Raw genomic sequence first — 18,324 nt, forward strand, 5'->3', positions numbered from 1 at the left:
CACACAGGGTTTCAACTGGTGGTAAATATCCGTTGGGTTGACTTCAGTGAGACACCATGCAGTTTAAAAGAGATAGATTTCTAACGCAATCCTCTAGGCAGATTCTGATGAAGCGTCGAGGCCCGAAACGTCGCCTTCCTGCTCCTCTGATGCTGCTTCGCCGGCTGTTTTCATCCACCTCTACACCTTGTTATCTCGGATCCTCCAGCATCTGCAGATGCTACTACCTCTGGGCAGAATGCAGGGTGCCCTCACACGCATGCGCATTCACTGCGGTGTGTTGGCTGGGAGGGAAGAGAGCCGGTCGGGAGCGTTTACCGTTCAGAAAAATAAACCCGGCCTTTTTCGTTCTACCCACAGCCGCACGCTGCCCGGTTAAATCGGCATCGCCCTGCCGAATCGTCAGCCACTCAAGTCTGTGCTTGTTCCACGCGGGTCCCGTCCTGTTAAAAGAGGAAAGAGACCGTCCGTCCTTGACCTTCTTTCGCCGCTGCCATGTTGACCGCCGCTAGACTGGCCCCGGCCGCAGCTGCGGTAAGTGACCCCTCAGGGAGAGGGAGACAGAGCGGCCCGCCCGTCCGGCCTGCTCCACACAGGAGTGCGGCCGCAGTGTCTCCTCCGCTCGGGAAGAGATTCCGAACGGGAAGTGCTGCTCCGCTGTTGTCCTAGGCCCAAGGATTTTGTAGTTTTCATTTTGCTTCGCTGGGGGCTGCGCTCAAGTGACTGTTGAAAGCGCGTTTGGCCAGTCAATGTCTGTTCGAAATCCTGCAAGTTAGGCGTAGGTTAGTTACCGTCGACCGAGGCATTGAGATTAGTCGTTGGTAATTTAATGTATTCGGAAGAATTAATTGGAAATTGTTTGCCGTCCACGTGAGGAGTCGTGTATCTTGAGTTACACAGTCTCACAATCTGAATGTATCTGTCCACAAGTGATCAGGAAAGCCGTGCAAGCTTCTATGAACTCGGAGCTTATTTGACACTATTTCAATTAGTCTATTATTAACACACCGGGCCCTCGAGTTTCCCTCCGAAATCCAGGGATTCCTGATTGAGGTTTGTCCATATTTGACATCGATCTCAAGGAGTTTTGCAGTTAGTTAAATGTGACCAACCTGCTCCTGAAATACAACAGCTGGGCGGAATCTCGTGCCTTTCTTTTTCTAAATTCCGATGGCCGAGAACATATTATTAGGCGGGGGAATTGCAAATGACAATCCCGCCTGTATAGGCGGAAGTGCGTAGGAAGTTGAAACTTTTGATGAAAAAAATTACTCTTGTGGGGGACTAAGACCATTCGAGAAAGACCCACACAGTGAGAATGTGAAGGGTTGTGATTTATAATTACCAAGGAAAAACTAGAGCTACAACCTGCTCTAACAGTTAGGCAACAATTAAAATAAACCCTGACTCACGATTGACCCCACATCCCACCCAACTACAAGCCCCTGGCATGATGCCCTCAGACCTGAAATACCCACTTTATGACCCAGCCTGCCAAACTTCCCACCCAGGTGTAACAACCCACCCCAATCCAATCAATTACCCCCAACAATATGACCTCACTTAACATCCCTCCTGATATGACCCTAAGTACTCATCACTTACGTAACGTATTACGTACATAGACCTTCACATTAGCTTTCAAATTGTCTGCTGGACAATGAAATTTAATGCCACATTCAGTGCTCTAAAAGGGAGAGTAGTTTTAATGATGAATGCTGCTGGATTTGAGGATTCCCGGACAGGTTCGTAGTGCAGAAGTCAACAAAAGTTTAATGGGTATTTATTAACTTGAGCAGGGTCAGGAACTCTGAGCTATTATTGATTGTGCTTCAACCTGTTTTTGAGGTACCCCATTATATCAAAATTCTGATATTGCTTTTGGTATTTTGGCAATTACCTTAAATCTCTGGTTGCTGATTCTTGTGCCACTGGAAGCAGTTTTCCATAGAAACATAGAAGATAGGAGCAGGAGGAAGCTATTTGGCCCTTTGAGCCTGCTCCGCCATTCTTCGTGATCACAGCTGATCATCCACCTGAATTGCCTAATCCTGCTTTCTCCCCATAACCTTTGATCCCATTCACCCCAAGTGCAATATCTAGTCACTTCTAAAATACATTCAATGTTTTGGCATCAACTATTTCCTTAAGTGAATTCCACAGGCTTACCACTCTTTGGGTGAAGAAATGGCCCCTCATCTCCATCCTAAATCGTCTACCCTGAATCCTGATACTGTGACTCCTGGTTCTGGAGACACCCACCATTGGTAACATCCTCCCTGCATCTATTCTGACCAGTCCTGTTAGAATTTTATAAGTCTCAATTAGATCTCCCTTCATTCGTCTGAACTCTAGTGAAAACAATCCCAACCTGGTTAATCTCTCCTCACCCTTCAGACCCGCCATCCCAGAATCAATCTGGTAAACCTTTGCTGCACTGACTCGAGCAAAAGCAACCTTCACGAGAAAAGGATACCAAAATTGCACATAATATTCCGAGTGTGGTCTCATCAAGGGCCTGTACAACTGCAACAATACATCCCTGCTCCTGTACTCAAAACCTCTCGCAATGAAAGCCAACAGACCATTTGCCTTGTTTGAAATGAGTGGAGAACCATGCCTTTAGGAATTCCTTTGTGTGTCGAGAGGCATGGTTTCCACTCGTATTTCAACCAACAAACACACAAAATTGGACCCTGTATATAAACCCATAGAGATCAAAACTGGAAATGACAGAACAAAATCAACTCAACCACCTCCCCATAACCTGAGCTACAGATTTGTGCCAAAACTTTAAACAATTTACCAGCATTTGGTCCATAATAACTCTTCCTACTCACATACTTATCCAGATGCCTGTTAAGTGTTGCAATTGTACCAGCCTCTACCAGTTCCTCTGCAGCTCGTTCTGTACACATACCAAGCTCTGTGTGGAAACATTGCCGCTTAGGTCCCTTTTAAATTTTTACCCTTGAACCTTAAGCCTGTGCTGTTTAGTTTATCTATTTAACCTAGTCATGCCTCTTATGATTTTATAAAACTTCTTAAGATCACCTTCAGCCTCTGGCACTCCAGGCTATTCAGCCTTTCCCTGTAGCTCAAACCCTCCAACCCCGGATACATCCTTGTACATATTTCTGAACCGTTCAAGTTTCACAACATCCTTTTAGTAGGGAGATCAGAATTGCATGCAGTATTCCAAAAGTGGCCGAACCAATGTCTCATACAGCTGCAAAATGACCTCCCAACGCCTAAACTCAATTCCCTCACCAATAAAGGCAAGCAAACCAAATGCCGCCTTCACTGTTCTGTTGACGTGTGACTTGACGTTCAGGAAACTATGAACCTGCATTCTAAAGTCTCTCTGTTCAGCAACATTCCCCAGTCTTTACCATTCAGTGTATAAACCCTGCCCTGATTTGCCTTTCCAAAATGCAGCACCTCACTTTTATCTAACTAATGCTCCACCTGCCACTCGTCAGCCCATTGGCCAATCTGATCAAGATTCCATTATACTCTGAGGTAATCTTCAATATGCACTACACCTCCAATTTTGGTGTCATCTGCAAACTTACTAACCAAGCCTCCTATGTTTACATCCACATTATTTAAACAAATAAGGAAAAGCAGTGGACCCAGCACAGATCCTTGTGGTACACCGCTGGTCACAGTCCTCCAGTCTGAAAAGCGTCCCTCCACCACCACCTTCTCCTTTTACACCCAGTTCTGTATCCATTTGGGTAGTTCTCCTTGTATTCTATACGATTTAACCTTGCTAACCAGTCTACCACAAGGAATCTTGTTGAATGCCTTACTGAAGTCCATGTTGATCATGTCCACTACTTTGCCCTCACCAATCTTCTTTGTTACTTCATCAAAAAAACTCAATGAAGTGAGTGAGGCATGTTTTCCCACACACGCAGTCATGTTGACTATCCCTAATCAATCCTTGCCTTTTCAAATACATGTAAATCCTGTCCCTCAGGATTCCCTCCCAACACCTCTTTTAACGGCCTTCTCAACTCAGCTTCAGAGATTTCTGTATGTACAGCCTTTTTCCCCAGGTGTTTCTATTCCCGCACGTCATGAAATTTGTACTATTTGCTTTATATTTACTTTCCTCAATCTTCCTACCAAAATAACTCGCTTCCCTGCAGTAAAGCACATCTGCCAATTCAACCATATTGTGAGTTCCAGTAAAGCTGGGGATGGAAGGAAGCAATCCCTTTTAGTTTACAAAAGCAGTAATTATATTTACTACACTTACAACATTTACTGCTACATTTTTGAGTTTTGCCTCCTCTGGAAACTTTGCAATTATGCCCTGTATACTGAAATCCAGGCCATGAATAGTGCCATGATGAGCTGTGTGCCTAATATCTACCATTGTGTAATTCCTTCCAGTTGAAAACGACTTCTTTACTACTCTTTTACTTTAAGTCTGATTTTGTATGCAATTGCCATTGTCTCTTTAGTCCTGTAGGATTCAATTTTGCTAACAAGTTTTTCAGTAGGTGTTTTATCAAATATATTTTAACAGTCTATATTTACAAAATGAGCTGCACCACTGTCTTCAACACCCTTTGTTACTTAAGCAAGCCCATGCTTACTATCAGTTAGTAACCTATATGTCTTCAAGTGCTTAAAATGAACCTGTTATCTTCAGAGGCTACGTAAAGATTTTTGACAAAGGTATGTAGATATGTGATTTTCTTATTTTTTCTTAACTAGGTTCGCTATCAATCTGGAGCTATTTGTAGACCACTTTCTGTGTCAGTAATGTTGACACCAGAGGCTTGGTTTGGAAAAGTAAGTATAAATGTTTTTACAAAGTATAATGAAGTGTTGAAGTGGGCATGCAAGCTGTTAGATGTCCAAGAGTCATCAGAGTATTTTCTGAGGCTGAACAAGACTATTGACAGTCTTGCTATTCTATTTGACTTCGAACTGAGGGCCCATTCTCTCCACCTAGACAGCTTTCTTCCATCTCTGCAACATTACCTATGTCTGCCTTAGCACATCGGCTGTTAAAACCCGTATAAATGTCCTTTATACTTCTAAACTGGGCTATTGCAATGCTTTTCTGTTTGGCCTCTGACCTTGTACCCTGTTTAAATTTGAGCTCCGCTAGTATTCTTCTGCTCATGCCCTAACTCTCACCTAAGTTTAGTTGACAGATCTCTCCCGTGTGCATTGGCTAACATTGGGTCTAACCCAGCAATGCGTTTTATCATTCTTGTTTCCAAGTTCTTCTGGACGTTCCTAGTTTAGATATCTGCTTCACCACACTACCCTGTAAGATCACTGTGCTCATCTAATTCTAGCCTCTTGCATATCGCCAGTTTCGATCATTCCACCATTGCACGTTTTAAAAGTGTATTCAGCTAAAGAGAGAGCAGTTCTCTGGAACTGTGGTAACTTTACTTCTTCACTTTATTTTAGAAATACAGGTTAGCTCAATTTAGCTGCGCAGGCCTATTTGAAAAGTTTTGAATTAACCTTCGCCCAACTATTTAATTCAGATGCTTCAAATTTGACACAGATATACCATCAGGCAAGACTAAAACACCAAATGACGAGAACCAAGCAGTGCATAATTAAAGCATTACATTCAGCTAATAACTGTAGATTATTTTTGCATTCAGCAAAAGGCATGAAAGTTATATTGAGCAGAAATTAAAAAAACTATCCTCACTGAGATCGATGAATCCCAGCTTCAGACAGCAATACACTCTAACTGCCACTAAATCCTTGGAGAACCCTTTAAAAAGGTAGATATAAATATTTTCTATTCAACCTGTTCAGAGATGTTATTGCACACCTCTTGAGCAGATGGGACTTGAACACGGGCCTCCTGGCTCAGAGGTAGGGACATCAGCACAGTGCCACAAGAGTATTGTTGAATTTTTTAACTTCTTGGGTCAACCTCGTCCTGTTTTAAAACATAAACTATATTGACATTTATAGTTTGGCTTGCCAATATAAATTCGTAATGCAATAGTGCTGTGTACTCCTATTGTGAATATGTTGTGTGTCCTATTCTAGAAATTTTCTAGATATGGTTCTCCATTTTGTTTTTGACCAATTGTATTCCCATGGCAAATTTTTCTTCTGAATGATATTGAGTTCCAGTAAAATCTTATCCATGCTATCCTGTGATGGAATTAATTACACTACTCCTTGTATGCCACCCTATAGATTACTGAAAGTCTAGATTTTACCCCTTTCTCTCTCTGCACCCTTGTCTGATGGTATATCTTGCTTTATTATCACAGTCTGTGAAGTAAAAGAAAAGCTTCAGGACATCACCACCAACATCCCCCCCCCCCCCCCCCCCCCCCCCCCCCGCCCTGCTCCACTCCAGATATTCCAGAAGCAAATTTGACTTTGAAAAACATCACTTCATGATCGTCAGTTTTACCTTTTAATTCAAGGGTGCTGCATTTGAGGAAGACTGTCAAGGCCTTGGAGAGGATACCTAGGAAGTGTATCAAACATATTAGGCATGACTGAGAGAACAACAATAACTTTTAGCTTTAACATAATGAAACATTTCAGAGCTGTTCCCAGGAAAATTGTAAAATGAAGTATAACACTGAAATAATAGAGAGATTGGGCCAGGTGACCTAAAGCTTGTTCAAAAAATGTAAGTTCTAACAAGTGTTTTGAAGGAGGAAAGAGATATAAAGTTGAAGAAGTATAGAGAGGAAATTCCAGAACTTGAAACCTATGCAGTTGGAACAGCAACAGCTTGTTATTGTCTGTAAGCTATGATTCTGTGAACATGGCTGTGTCCCACACACTGCCATCAGCGTCCTCGGGTATGTTCTGTCATTCTAGTAGATAGACTCACCAAAGGTGGCAGCACAGTGGCAAACGTTCAGGAGCGAGTTGCCCTGGCAGACCTCTGTCTCACTGGGGTCATATGAAGTTGAATGGCATCAGGTCAAAAACAGGTGAGGAAATGTATAACTTACCAGATCAGCTCAGCTGATCGATCAATATTCCTTCATATAGATAACCAACTGGAGAAGGCACCCAAATGCACTCTGGATGGAGACTTCAGTCTCCATCACCAAACATGGTTCAATAGCATGGTTCATTGAGCTACCCATGTCCTAAAAGATATGGCTGCTAGGTTGCGTGCAGATGATGAGGGAGTTGATTAGGGAAAATCTTACTTGGCTTTGAGTTCAACAGTTTACCCATTGTAGATGTGTCTGGCCATGAGAATATTGATAGTTTTTAAAATTCATCTGTGTTGCTGCTGGACAAGCACCTATTGCCCATCCAAGGTTGCCTTTGAGAAGGTGATGGTGTGCTGCCCTTGTGAACCGCTCTAGTCAACTTACTGCAGATAGACTTAAAATGCCATTGGGAAGGGAGTTTACTGCACAGCCCTCGTGGAGGCAAAGTCTCATTTTTACTTTGACAATACTCTCCATGGTATTATTTAGCACCACTGCAGTTGTGGGGATAGATTTTGACAAGATCTAGCAACTCAAACTGTGCATCCATGAAGCACTATCTGCTATCAGCAGAATTGTATTTAACCAGAAGTTTTAGTCTCATGACCTGGCCTATCTCCCAATTACCATGTAGCTGAGGGACCAACTCTTCATTCAGTGAAATGCACAGGATGACATTTGAGGATCAGCACAAAGTAAGCCTAAAAATGAGATGTCAACCCAATGAAGCCACAACGCAAGATGATTTGCATGTCAAACAGCAAGTGATTGACAGGACTAAAAATCCAACAACGAATAAATCTATCTAATCTCTGTAGTCCTGCCACAACCATTTGAGAATGGTGATGGATAACTAAACAACTAACAGGAGGAGACTCGACAAATATCCCCTTCCTGAAAAAAACGGGGGAGGGCAACACAACAGTGCAAAAGACAAGGCTGAAACATTCGCATCCATCTTCAGCCCGACCTGCCAAGTGTGTGGCCATCTTGAGCTTCTCCAAAGGGCCCAGGCATCACAGATGCCATTCAATTGGACTTACTCCAAATAATATTAAGAAATGGCAACTGATAGCACTGGATACCAAAAAATAAGGGACCTGACCATATTCTGGCAGTAGTATCAAAGAATTGTTCTTAACCAAACTGTTCCAGTATAGTTACAACATTGGAAATGTGGAAAATTGTCTAAGTAGGCCCTATTCACAAAAAGCCGAATGAATCCAATCCGGCCAGTTACTGCCCTATTAGTGTATGCTTGATCATCAGCAATGATAGAAGGGATCATTGGCGGTGTGGTCAAGATGCACTTGTGAAGAATAACCTGATCACTGATATTCTGGGTTCTGCCAGAACTATCCAGCTCTTGATCTCATTAAAGTATTGATTCAAACAAGGACAAAAGATTTGAACTCCTGAGGATAGAGTGACTGCCCATGACATTGATTTCAGCTGAATTGCATCATAGTCATGGAGTCTTCATGGCATCGAAGGACACCCTTTGACCTATTGTATCCATGCAATCATTGAATATCTAACTATTCTAATCCATTTTCCAGCATTTAGCCTGTAGCCTTGTATGCTGTGGTGTTTCAATTCTTCATCTTAAAATAAATTCCTCCGCCTTGGGTGTTCCAGCCTGTACCACTCTTCCAGGCAGAATACTGTAATAGTTAGTTAAGGTGAGGAAGTTGTCCAACAGATATGCTAAAATTTACGTCCTTCAGAATTGAGGGATCAGATGTGAAGCTTTACTGAAAGATATTACCAGGACCAGATAAGGCCAACAAAGTTAGATATGAGAGAATAGTGGAGCATGTTTTCTCCTAAAAGTCTCTTCACAGGTTTCCTGTAAGCAAAAACCAACAATTTATTTCAGAAATGTGTAGCACTGCAAATCGATTTTGTGATAGATGCAGGGGTGCTACACATTATAATGCAGCGCAGTGCTCCAGAATGGTGAAAAGGGGTTTTCTTTAAATATTCCTTACTCAAAATTCAAGTCTGTTTGACTGAATTTTTATTTAAAGAGGTGACTAAGAAGATTGGTGAATGCAGAGTGGTACATGTTGTCTACATGGACTTTAATAAGGCCTTCAACAAGGCCCCGCATGGTAGATTGGTCAGTAAGGTTAGATTAAATTGGATCCAGAAGAGCTAGTCAATTGGATACAAAACTGATTTGACGGAAGGAGACAGGAGGGCAGTAGAGCATTTTCAGACTGGAGGCCTGTGATCAGCAGTGTGCCACAGGGTCCACTGTTTGTCGTTTTACATAAATAATTTGGACAAGAATATAGAAGGCTATGAAGTTTGTGGATGACACCAAAATTGGTGGAATAGCGGACAGTGAAGGATGTTTTCTAAGATCTTGATCAATTGGGCCAGTGGGCTGAGTAAGGGAGGGAGTTTCATTGAGATTAAGGTAAGGTGTTGCATTTTGGTAAAGCAAACAAGAGCATTAATGGTAGGGTCTTAGGGAGTGTTGTTGAACAGAGAGACCTTGGCGTTCAGGTGAATATTTTCTTGAATGTGGCTACACAGGGTGGCGAAGAAGGCATTTGGCATGCTTGCCTTCATCAGTCAAAGCATTGAGCACACAGGTTGGAATGTCATGTCACAGCTCACAGGACCTTGGTATGGTCACATTTGGAGTCCTCCTTACAATTCTGGTTGCCCTGCTATAGGAACGATGTTATTAAACTGGAAAGGATGCAAAAGGAGGGATGTTATTAAACTGGAAAGGATGCAAAAAAGGATTTACAAGGATATTTGAGTCTGGAGGTTGAGTTATATGGATAGGCTGGGACTATTTTTTTTCCCGTGGAGTGTAGGAGATTATGGGGTGTCCATTATAGAGGTTTACAGAATCATGAGGGGCATGCTTAGGGTGAATAGTGTTGCGCTCGCCACAGTGTGTTTACCTCATATATTCCGCAAAGGTCTTTGAGTCGACTCTTAATAGTAATAAGAAATGATCTTCATTGATTATAACACCATTAATACTATAGTAACAATTATACTACAAACTAACAAGTAACATTATGAACCTGACAATGTTGTAAATCTAAATCAGTATCTTGTACTTTAATGTAACTTAAAATGATCAAACATCACACTAAACCTTGGCCTTGATCCATGTACTGATGTTCATCTGGTCTTCCTCTCCCAGTGGTCCCGGGGCACCTTTTCTTAAGTAGTTGGTCTCAAATTACCACTCCAGAAGGTGCTGTTGTGGCAACTCTTGTCCTTAGAAGCTTTAGCGCCCCTTTGTGAGGGCCTTCGATTGCCGCCAATGGATCAATCAGGAACTGATTACCCTAATTCATCAGACCCATTCATGCATTACCAAGCGGACGGTGGGGTGGTCTTACTATCCCTGACGTAAGTCGCATAGCCTTTCTCGATAAGAGCATAAGGTGTCCCTTTGCTCCAGAAACAATTTGCTTTTTCCCATTATCATAAAAAATAGGTTTGGTCACTTTTGTGTATTGCTGTGTCTGCAGCTGCACCCTGCCTGTCTGCGTCTGCAGCTTGTTTATTTCAGTATCTTTGCATAAGTACCTTGGCCAGTGCTTGGCTTGATTTCCCAGCATGCTTGATGTATTGTCCAATTCTGATATTTTGAATGGCCCATCCAGCTACACTCCCTCCTCATGATTCTTCTGTGCAGCATAATGGACCACATGATCACAAACCAATTTCTGTGTGGTGACTATATGACCATTCAACTCATACAAAGCACAATGTACGCTCAAAGAATTGAACTCTTACAGATGGCGTGTTAGGAAATGATCCTGAACTGAGATCAAGAAACATCATCAGACTTTGCGTAAATAGAACATCAAAATTTAAACTTAACAGCTAATCATCAAGTGTGGTAAACTAGGAATGAATAAGGCATCAGGTATTCATAGCGATGATCAAACAGACATTCATACTCAAACAAATAATCAATAGGATTAAGAAATGTTGGTCCTCTTATCTTTATGTTAGAGAATACTAGAAACAGAAAAATATTAGGCCTATATGATTTAACTAAGCTGGGAATTATATAGGTGCTTAACAAAGTAGAGAGGGTGGTAAATGGAGTGCCATAGCTGCGTCTTGGGATTTCACCACTATTGCCAGTACACTCATTTATTCATTCATGGAATTTCATGGAAGCGGTATTTGATGGTAGTGAAATGTCACGACTGAGATTTAATGAATCGAAAACTGTAATAGTGATCTGGTGCGTGGGTGGTAAAGTACTGTGTTATGAACGAACCAGAATTAGTAGTAAATACAGAATGCATGTGAATGGGTGGTTCGGAAAGGTTATGAATGACAGCAGCCTCAGGGTCTTGTTCCAGTTCAGCCAAAACAAGGGCATTAATGGTTGATACCCCTGCCTCATATGCTGTTGCTAAGTCATTCGGTATTTCTCTTTTATATAGCTTCTCCTTTCCGAATTTGGTCTTCCCTTCGTCTGTCCCTATCTCTCGTCCCAACAATGTGTGGGTCAAGTGGAGATATAGCCTTTTAAACTGGGGGGAGCGCCACTCTAGCAGTTGAGTCCACGCTAATTCACCACCACCGGTATCTGTTCATGGTGAATATCGTCATGCAGGATTTTTCCAATAGGTTTTAAAACTAGACTGTTTTGTAGACCAGGAGTGGCTTCAGGACATGGGTTGAGTGCCTCTGTGGCTGGTTTTCGACCGTTCTTAATCTTTTACAGAAGGAACTTCTCCTTTGATTTTCCGTGAGCGTTGCTCTCAGCGTTCCAATCCCTTCTCTGGTCTGCTTGGTAAGCATTCTAACTCTAGGCACCTATTCTTTGAGATTCCCAACCAATCACCCATGATTTCTATGCTCACGTAGCAATCATCTGAGCTCCCATTTGTTTTCCTATATACTATGTGCTGGTTGTTGCATCCAAACATTATACTTCTATTCGGGTGCGCCCATAACACACCATCCTGTCATTTGCCTGCATCTGGTGGACCAAATCATAAGCAACTGTGGTTAATCCCATTGGAATTAACAAGAATGTGAGTTGGTCCCACAGAAACTATAGAGAAGTGAATTGCATACAAGTGCTGACCATCAGAAACATTACCTTGCCTGGGGTGACTGCTAGGAGCGATTTCATCACCTGGGTTAATTCATTCATAGGCACCCAACAGAGACTCATCAGTTTGTTCTGAAACCTCTGATAAGAGGCCCTGATGATATTGTGTCTTCCAGTTTCCCGTGTTTATGTGCTGTCATTCTCCCTAGTAGCGATGTCATTAACGCTGAAGGGGTTCTACCTGACGATCCGGTTTAGTTTGTCATTCCTTCGTATGCATTCTTGGCCATTGTCTCGAATCCATGTTGTGGGTACACTATCTGGGGTCTGAGTTGTAAGCGGGAGGCAGGGGGTTTGGGGTGGTGCATGGGTTGATTTCTTTACCATTCAGGGAGTTATTGGAAAGTTCTGTCATGTCTGGGCTATGTGCCAAGTTGTTCCAATCGGTTAGGGAAGTCAAGTCCTCCAGCAAGTCAATTGGATCGTCCAGGGGTCCATTATTCTTTGGAGCTGCAGTTGGCGGTAGTGATGGGAGAGTATAAATTTTCTCAGCAGTGTGGTCTATCTGAGAGAATGTGTCCTTCATCTTGTCAGTTGCTCTGGGGTAGTGTCATCCGCCATACACATTTTTAAAGTTGCTGAAAGTGGCTGTGTTAAGTGCCACAGGCTTTTATTTGGTTTACATGGTACCAGCCGGTCTTTCCTGTGGCTATTACAACCTTGTATACCGAGGGACTCGCTTCATCAACCACAGTGTGAGGACCTGAGTATTTAGGGGAAAGAAAGGAGCTAGAGTTGTATTTCTGTAGCATCACCTGTTGTCCTAGAAAATAGTCAATGGGGTTAACTTTACTGTCAAAGTAAACTTTACTTAATTTCCTTTTGGTTCCTAACCTGACACCTTCTGCTAACTGCAGGGCCTTGATATTTTTGGTGAGCTGCTGCACCACTTTTTTGTGGGTGATGGCAGGTTCTGTGAGGTCAAGTCCGAACAGGTAGTCAACCCCTCTTTATGGGTCGGCCTGTCATTAGGGTATGGGGGGGTATACCTTGTGGATCGTTAGATGGTGTTGCGTATCATCAAATGGACAAATGGAAGTACTGTTTCCCAGTTTTTATTGCTTTGCTGCACCGTCTTCCTAATCATCCCTTTTAGAGTGTGATTCATTCTTTCCACAATCCCACTAGATTGGGGATGGTATGCAATGTGGAACTTCTGTTTGATATAGAGCATAGTTGTCACATTCTGCATGACTTGGCCAGCAAAATGTCTTACCTGATCCGACTCAATACTGCAGGGTAAACCCCCGTCTCCAGAATACCTCGGAGATAGTAAGAACTGCTGATGCCGGAGTCAGAGACCCGAAACGTTAGCTTTCCTGCTCCTCTGATGCTACCTGGCCTGCAATGTTCCTCCAGCTCCACACTGTGTTATCTCATAAATACCTGTCGTGTTAGGGTTTCTGTGGTTGTTTTGGCCGTATTTGTGCTAACGGGAAAAGCCTCAATCCATTTTGTGAAGGTATCGGTGATTACTAGAATATAGGTAAATCCATTCTTATTTCGTGGAAGGGGACCGATAAAATCAATATGTAGATTCGTCTAGGGCCCTTCCATTGGACAGGTATTCCTCAGTTCTCCCTTTTGGGTTTACCTGTCTGGATTATTTTGGGCACAACCAGACAATTTTCTATGTAGTGTGTGACATCCTTATGTAATTTGGGCCACCAACATAGTTCTTTCAATCATTCAGCAGTGGCTTGAGTTCCCTGGTGCCTGAGCCCGTCGTGGTATTGGTTTATGATCTGATTTCTGACTTGAATCAGAACTACACAAACTCCTGATTTTTAGAACCAATCCTTCCCATACTTGGAAGGAATTTTTCCATTTATTATAAGCACATGGATAAACACTTCCCAAAATCTGTTTCAAGGAATCATCGTGGCGTTGTACTTGTTAAAGCTCTTATATTTTCGTTTGGCTCACAGTGATCACATTTGCCTGCTCTACAGTGGGTGGCTGCCAGAATTCTCCTAACAAGCAGCTGTCTTAGTTAATTCATCCGCTTTGTGGTTGCCTTCGAGGGATGTTTTGTGGTGGTTCCTAACTTGTTTGATTATGCCATATTTCCTTTCACTAGCAGCCTGTAGTATCTATTTTAATAAGGGGCTGATAGTGGGGTTTTCGCATCAGCGGAGTAAAACTTCTAGCTTCCCTTAATGGTAAAAACCCTGTGAGGCTATTATATACAAACTTGCTATCAGAGCAAAAATCTGCAGGTGAAGGGGACAGATTGAGATGGCTGACAACATACGCCACAACTGCTAGTTCTGCAGCTTGGGCACTTAGATGACTGGGTAGTTTGAAAGCAAGTTCAATGAGTGGTTGTCACTGCACGTCCATCATGTATATACCGCAGCCGGTGATCTGACTGCCATCCCCCACTGTGGAGGATCTGTCTACATAGATTTTGACTGCAGTTTCTACCTGTTTAGCCTTTTGTCACGTCTCTGACTGTCTGTCCTGTTGCTTTGAGATGAAAGGGCCAGCGGGGTGTTTTGTTATTAATTGGCAGTCATGTGGGTCTCCCCTATAATTCAGGTTAACAGCTAGGAAGGTAGGCACCTTGGTACGTTAGACTATGGAGTCCTAACCTTGATTCAACAGAGTCCATCGTGTGGCCCCAAGACAGCTCACTGAGCTGCCTTTGATTCGGCCATCCAGCAGGAACTGGATTAGGGTGTGCTCAGTTAAGATAGTCAATGGACTTGAACCAACAATACAGTCAAAGTACTGAGCTGCCTGAACGACTGCGAAGTGGTGTCATTTATACCCGTGTTCCATGGGCTGTAGGCCTCTGGAGGCATAAGGCACTGGGCCTAGCCTACCATGTTGCTCCTGTAGCAGAACGGCAGCTATTGTACCGTCTGTGGCTGCAATTTCTAGGGCATATGGTAAAACAGGGTTGGGAACTAGTAAGGCTGGTGCTGTTGCGAGGGCATGCTGTAAATCAGTTGCTGTCTTTGTATGTTGGGATGTCCGATTCCAGGCAGAATTCCTTTTCAGCAACTCTGTGGGTGGGGCCGCTTTGGTGGCGAACCTATCAATGTGGTTCCTGCAGTATCCCGCTAGACCTAAGAAAGTTCGGAGTGCACTGACGTCTCTGAAGTGGGAGATGCGCTATGGAATCTATTCACTTTTGATCCATCTGTCTTTTCCCATAGATGACTCTTGTTCCCAAGTATGTAATACTGTGCTGTAGAATCTGCACCTTTTTCAGGTTTATTTTACAACCCGTAAAATGCAAGAGGTTGAGTAATTCATCTAGGAGTTGGATGTGTTCCTCCTTTGTTTCAGTTTATAAGACTAAGTTGTCTATATATTGGATTAGGGAAGCAGGCTGGGAAAACATTTCTAATGTCTTGGCTAATTGCCTGTGGAAAATCTGGTGAGTTATGGAACCCTTGGGGTAAACAGGTCCAGGTATACTGTTGCTGCTGGAAGGTAAACGCGAATTTATACTGACCGGACCGATGTAAGGGTACGAACCAGAAACCATTACTAATATCAAGTACAGTGAAGCATTTTGAATGCAGTCCTAGCTTCATTATTGTAGCTGGGCTGGTGGCTACTGTTGGTGCAGAGAAGGGTGGGGTGGTGGATGACTTTATTCAGTTCCTGGTAGTCAGTTGTTAAATGCCATCTGGCTTCCTGATAGGCCAAGCTGGAGCATTATTAGTGGAAGCTAATAATAGAGGAGGTCGCAGTATTCCTTGTTGTAAAAGACTGTCAATCACCTTGCTATCCCCCCTCCCCGCCTATCTGGGGAAACTGTATTGTCTCTGCGGTTTCGGGTCTGGCCCCTTGATTATCACCTCTCCCAGCATACATCCATAGTTATGTTAATGCTGGGTGAATACTCCTTTGTGTTTCATAATCACTTCTTGCAGAGACATCTTCAAAGTCCTCGTTTTGCAAGGACTGCAATTCCCCCACCCTCCAGTGGTCGAAAGTGCCCTTGACCGCATCTCTTACGTTTCCCACACCACAGCCCTCACACCCCTCCCTGCAATAAAAAACAAAGACAAAATCCCCCTTATCCTCATGTATCACCCCATTAACCCCTGGATTCAACACATCATTCTCCACCACTTCTGCCACCTTCAATCTGACCCCACTACAAAGGATATATTTTCCTCCCCACCCTTATCTGCCTTCCGGAGGAACTGCTCTTTCCGCGACTCCCTTGTCCACCCCAAACTGCCCACTAGCCCCATCATCCCTGGCTCCTTTCCCTGCAACAGCAGGAAGTGCTGCAACTGCCCTACACCTCCCCCCTCACCTCCATCCCAGGCCTCAAAAAAACCTTACATGTTAAACAGATGTTCACCTGCACATCTGCTAATGTGGCCTATTGTATCTGCTGTTCCCAAATTGGCTTCCTGTACGTCGGGGAGACCAAGCAGATGCTTGGTGACCGCTTTGTCGAGCACCTATTCTTGGTTCGCGACAAACGACAACACCTCCCAGTTGCGAGCCACTTCCGAACTCCCCCTCGCACTCCTTGGACAACATGTCCATCCTGGGCCTCCTCCAGTGTCACAACGATGCCACCTGGAAACCGGAGAAACAGCACGTTTTATATTTAGCCTTGGAACCTACAACCCAATGGTCTCAATGTGGACTTTATTAGCTTCAAAATCTCCCCACCCCCAACCTCATCCCAAGACCAGCCCCACTCCTAAACCCTGTCTCCTTGACCTGTCCATCTTCTCTCCCACTTAGCTGCTCCACTATCCACCTTCTATCACTACTCTTCTGCCACCCCCCATTTATTTCAGAGCTCCCTTCCCCACCCCCATTTCTGAAGAAGGGTCTAGACCTGAAACATCAGCTTTCCTGCTGTGTTCCTCCAGCTCCACACCTGGTAATTGTCAGATCCTTGGTCATTGTTAGTGGATTGAACCAAAGCTCTCCAGTTGTGCTGGTCTGATTCACATCATTTCCTCTTGCGATGATAGGTGGCGCCTTACTAATTGGGGGCATCTTCCATATGCAGGAATTTACTGGATCAACGGCAAGAGTACACCTAGTCATGAAACTGAAGAAATCCAAGATAATAAAATGTGAGGCTGGATGAACACAGCAGGCCAAGCAGCATCTCAGGACTGCTTGGCCTGCTGTGTTCATCCAGCCTCACATTTTGTTATCTTGGAATTCTCCAGCATCTGCAGTTCCCATTATCCATGAAACTGAGGACGTGTTTTGTATCTGGGAGAAGATTAACTAAAATAGCAGGGTGGTGGCATGCAATGTCACCTAGTTCAAATCCTGTAGGTTCAGTAATGTATCCTTCCTATGCATGACCTGTAAATCCACTTACAATAATAGTCCCTGTGGTCCACCAGGGTAGATCGTTAAATTTTGAGCTGTTTATGGTTGTGTGGGAACCTCCAGCAGCCTCCTACCTCGCTATTGACTCGTGGTCTACCTACACTATCCCACTTTGTGTCGCAGACCCATATTGAGGAGTCAGGGGCCTGACAGTGCCATGTTGATGCCTTATAATTTTAGGGTGTGGATTGGCTAGTGTCCCTGACATAGACCAGAGCCTGCCGAATTGGACCTTCTGATTGAAGTTGTTGCCACCCTCTATTACATTCAGTGTCCCTGGGGTTGCAAGTGTGACTGTGCAGGGACTTTACATTCTCAGGCATAATGTCCTGGGTGCCTACAGTGGTGCCACTGCATTGGCTGCCTTGTGTTCCTGTGCTGTACCCTTCTATCTCTCCCTGTGGCTCTGTGAGGTGGAGCAGAGTTCCTTTGATACGGATTACCTTTTCTTCCTTTATTCCTCCACAATGGACTGTGGTTGGAGGCTCGGAGAGGAAGCATTTTCCCTCTTTTTATTTTACTGTTTTGTTTTTGTTTAGTTCACAGGCTTTTTCCCACGCCTGGGACATTCTCCTCAGGACCCATGCCTCATTGTGAGTTGGCTTTGTGGGATCAAAGTTCTCACACAATTTCCTACTCACTTTGGTGATGTGTGAAACTAAGCCAGAGCCCATTTAGCTGAGTCAGCCCCGGGTAACTGACCTCTTTCTAAATCTCCATCGCCTCCTGTAAAATGCACCACAAATGACCGGAAAAGAGAGTCAGGTGTTCTCCCTTCTTTTGCCTGCTCATATTAAGTCCATCTACGGGTTCTCCTGTATTGCATCCAATTGCTGTTAGGATTGCCTCTTTCATATCAGCTAGGGTGCCTTCCCCTACATTTAGAGCGGCTGAGATTGCAAATGC

At 43.7% G+C, this 18,324-nt stretch overlaps 1 protein-coding gene across 2 annotated transcripts in view; it reads left to right on the forward strand.

The window, feature by feature from the left end:
* Positions 1-251: 251 nt before the first annotated feature.
* Positions 252-18,324, forward strand: part of LOC125454456 (ATP synthase F(0) complex subunit C3, mitochondrial-like) — a 28,817-nt gene continuing 10,744 nt past the window's right edge. For both annotated transcript variants that reach the window (XR_007247997.2, XM_048535255.2), the window contains exons 1-2: positions 252-534; positions 4,732-4,809. Coding sequence is in view for 1 of the 2 variants with exons in the window: in XM_048535255.2 (XP_048391212.1) it covers positions 496-534; positions 4,732-4,809 (117 nt within the window). In the remaining variant the exon portion in view is untranslated. The remainder of the gene's footprint in view (positions 535-4,731; positions 4,810-18,324) is intronic.

The sequence above is a fragment of the Stegostoma tigrinum genome, chromosome 7, assembly GCF_030684315.1.
Source record: "Stegostoma tigrinum isolate sSteTig4 chromosome 7, sSteTig4.hap1, whole genome shotgun sequence".
Taxonomy (NCBI): domain Eukaryota; kingdom Metazoa; phylum Chordata; class Chondrichthyes; order Orectolobiformes; family Stegostomatidae; genus Stegostoma; species Stegostoma tigrinum.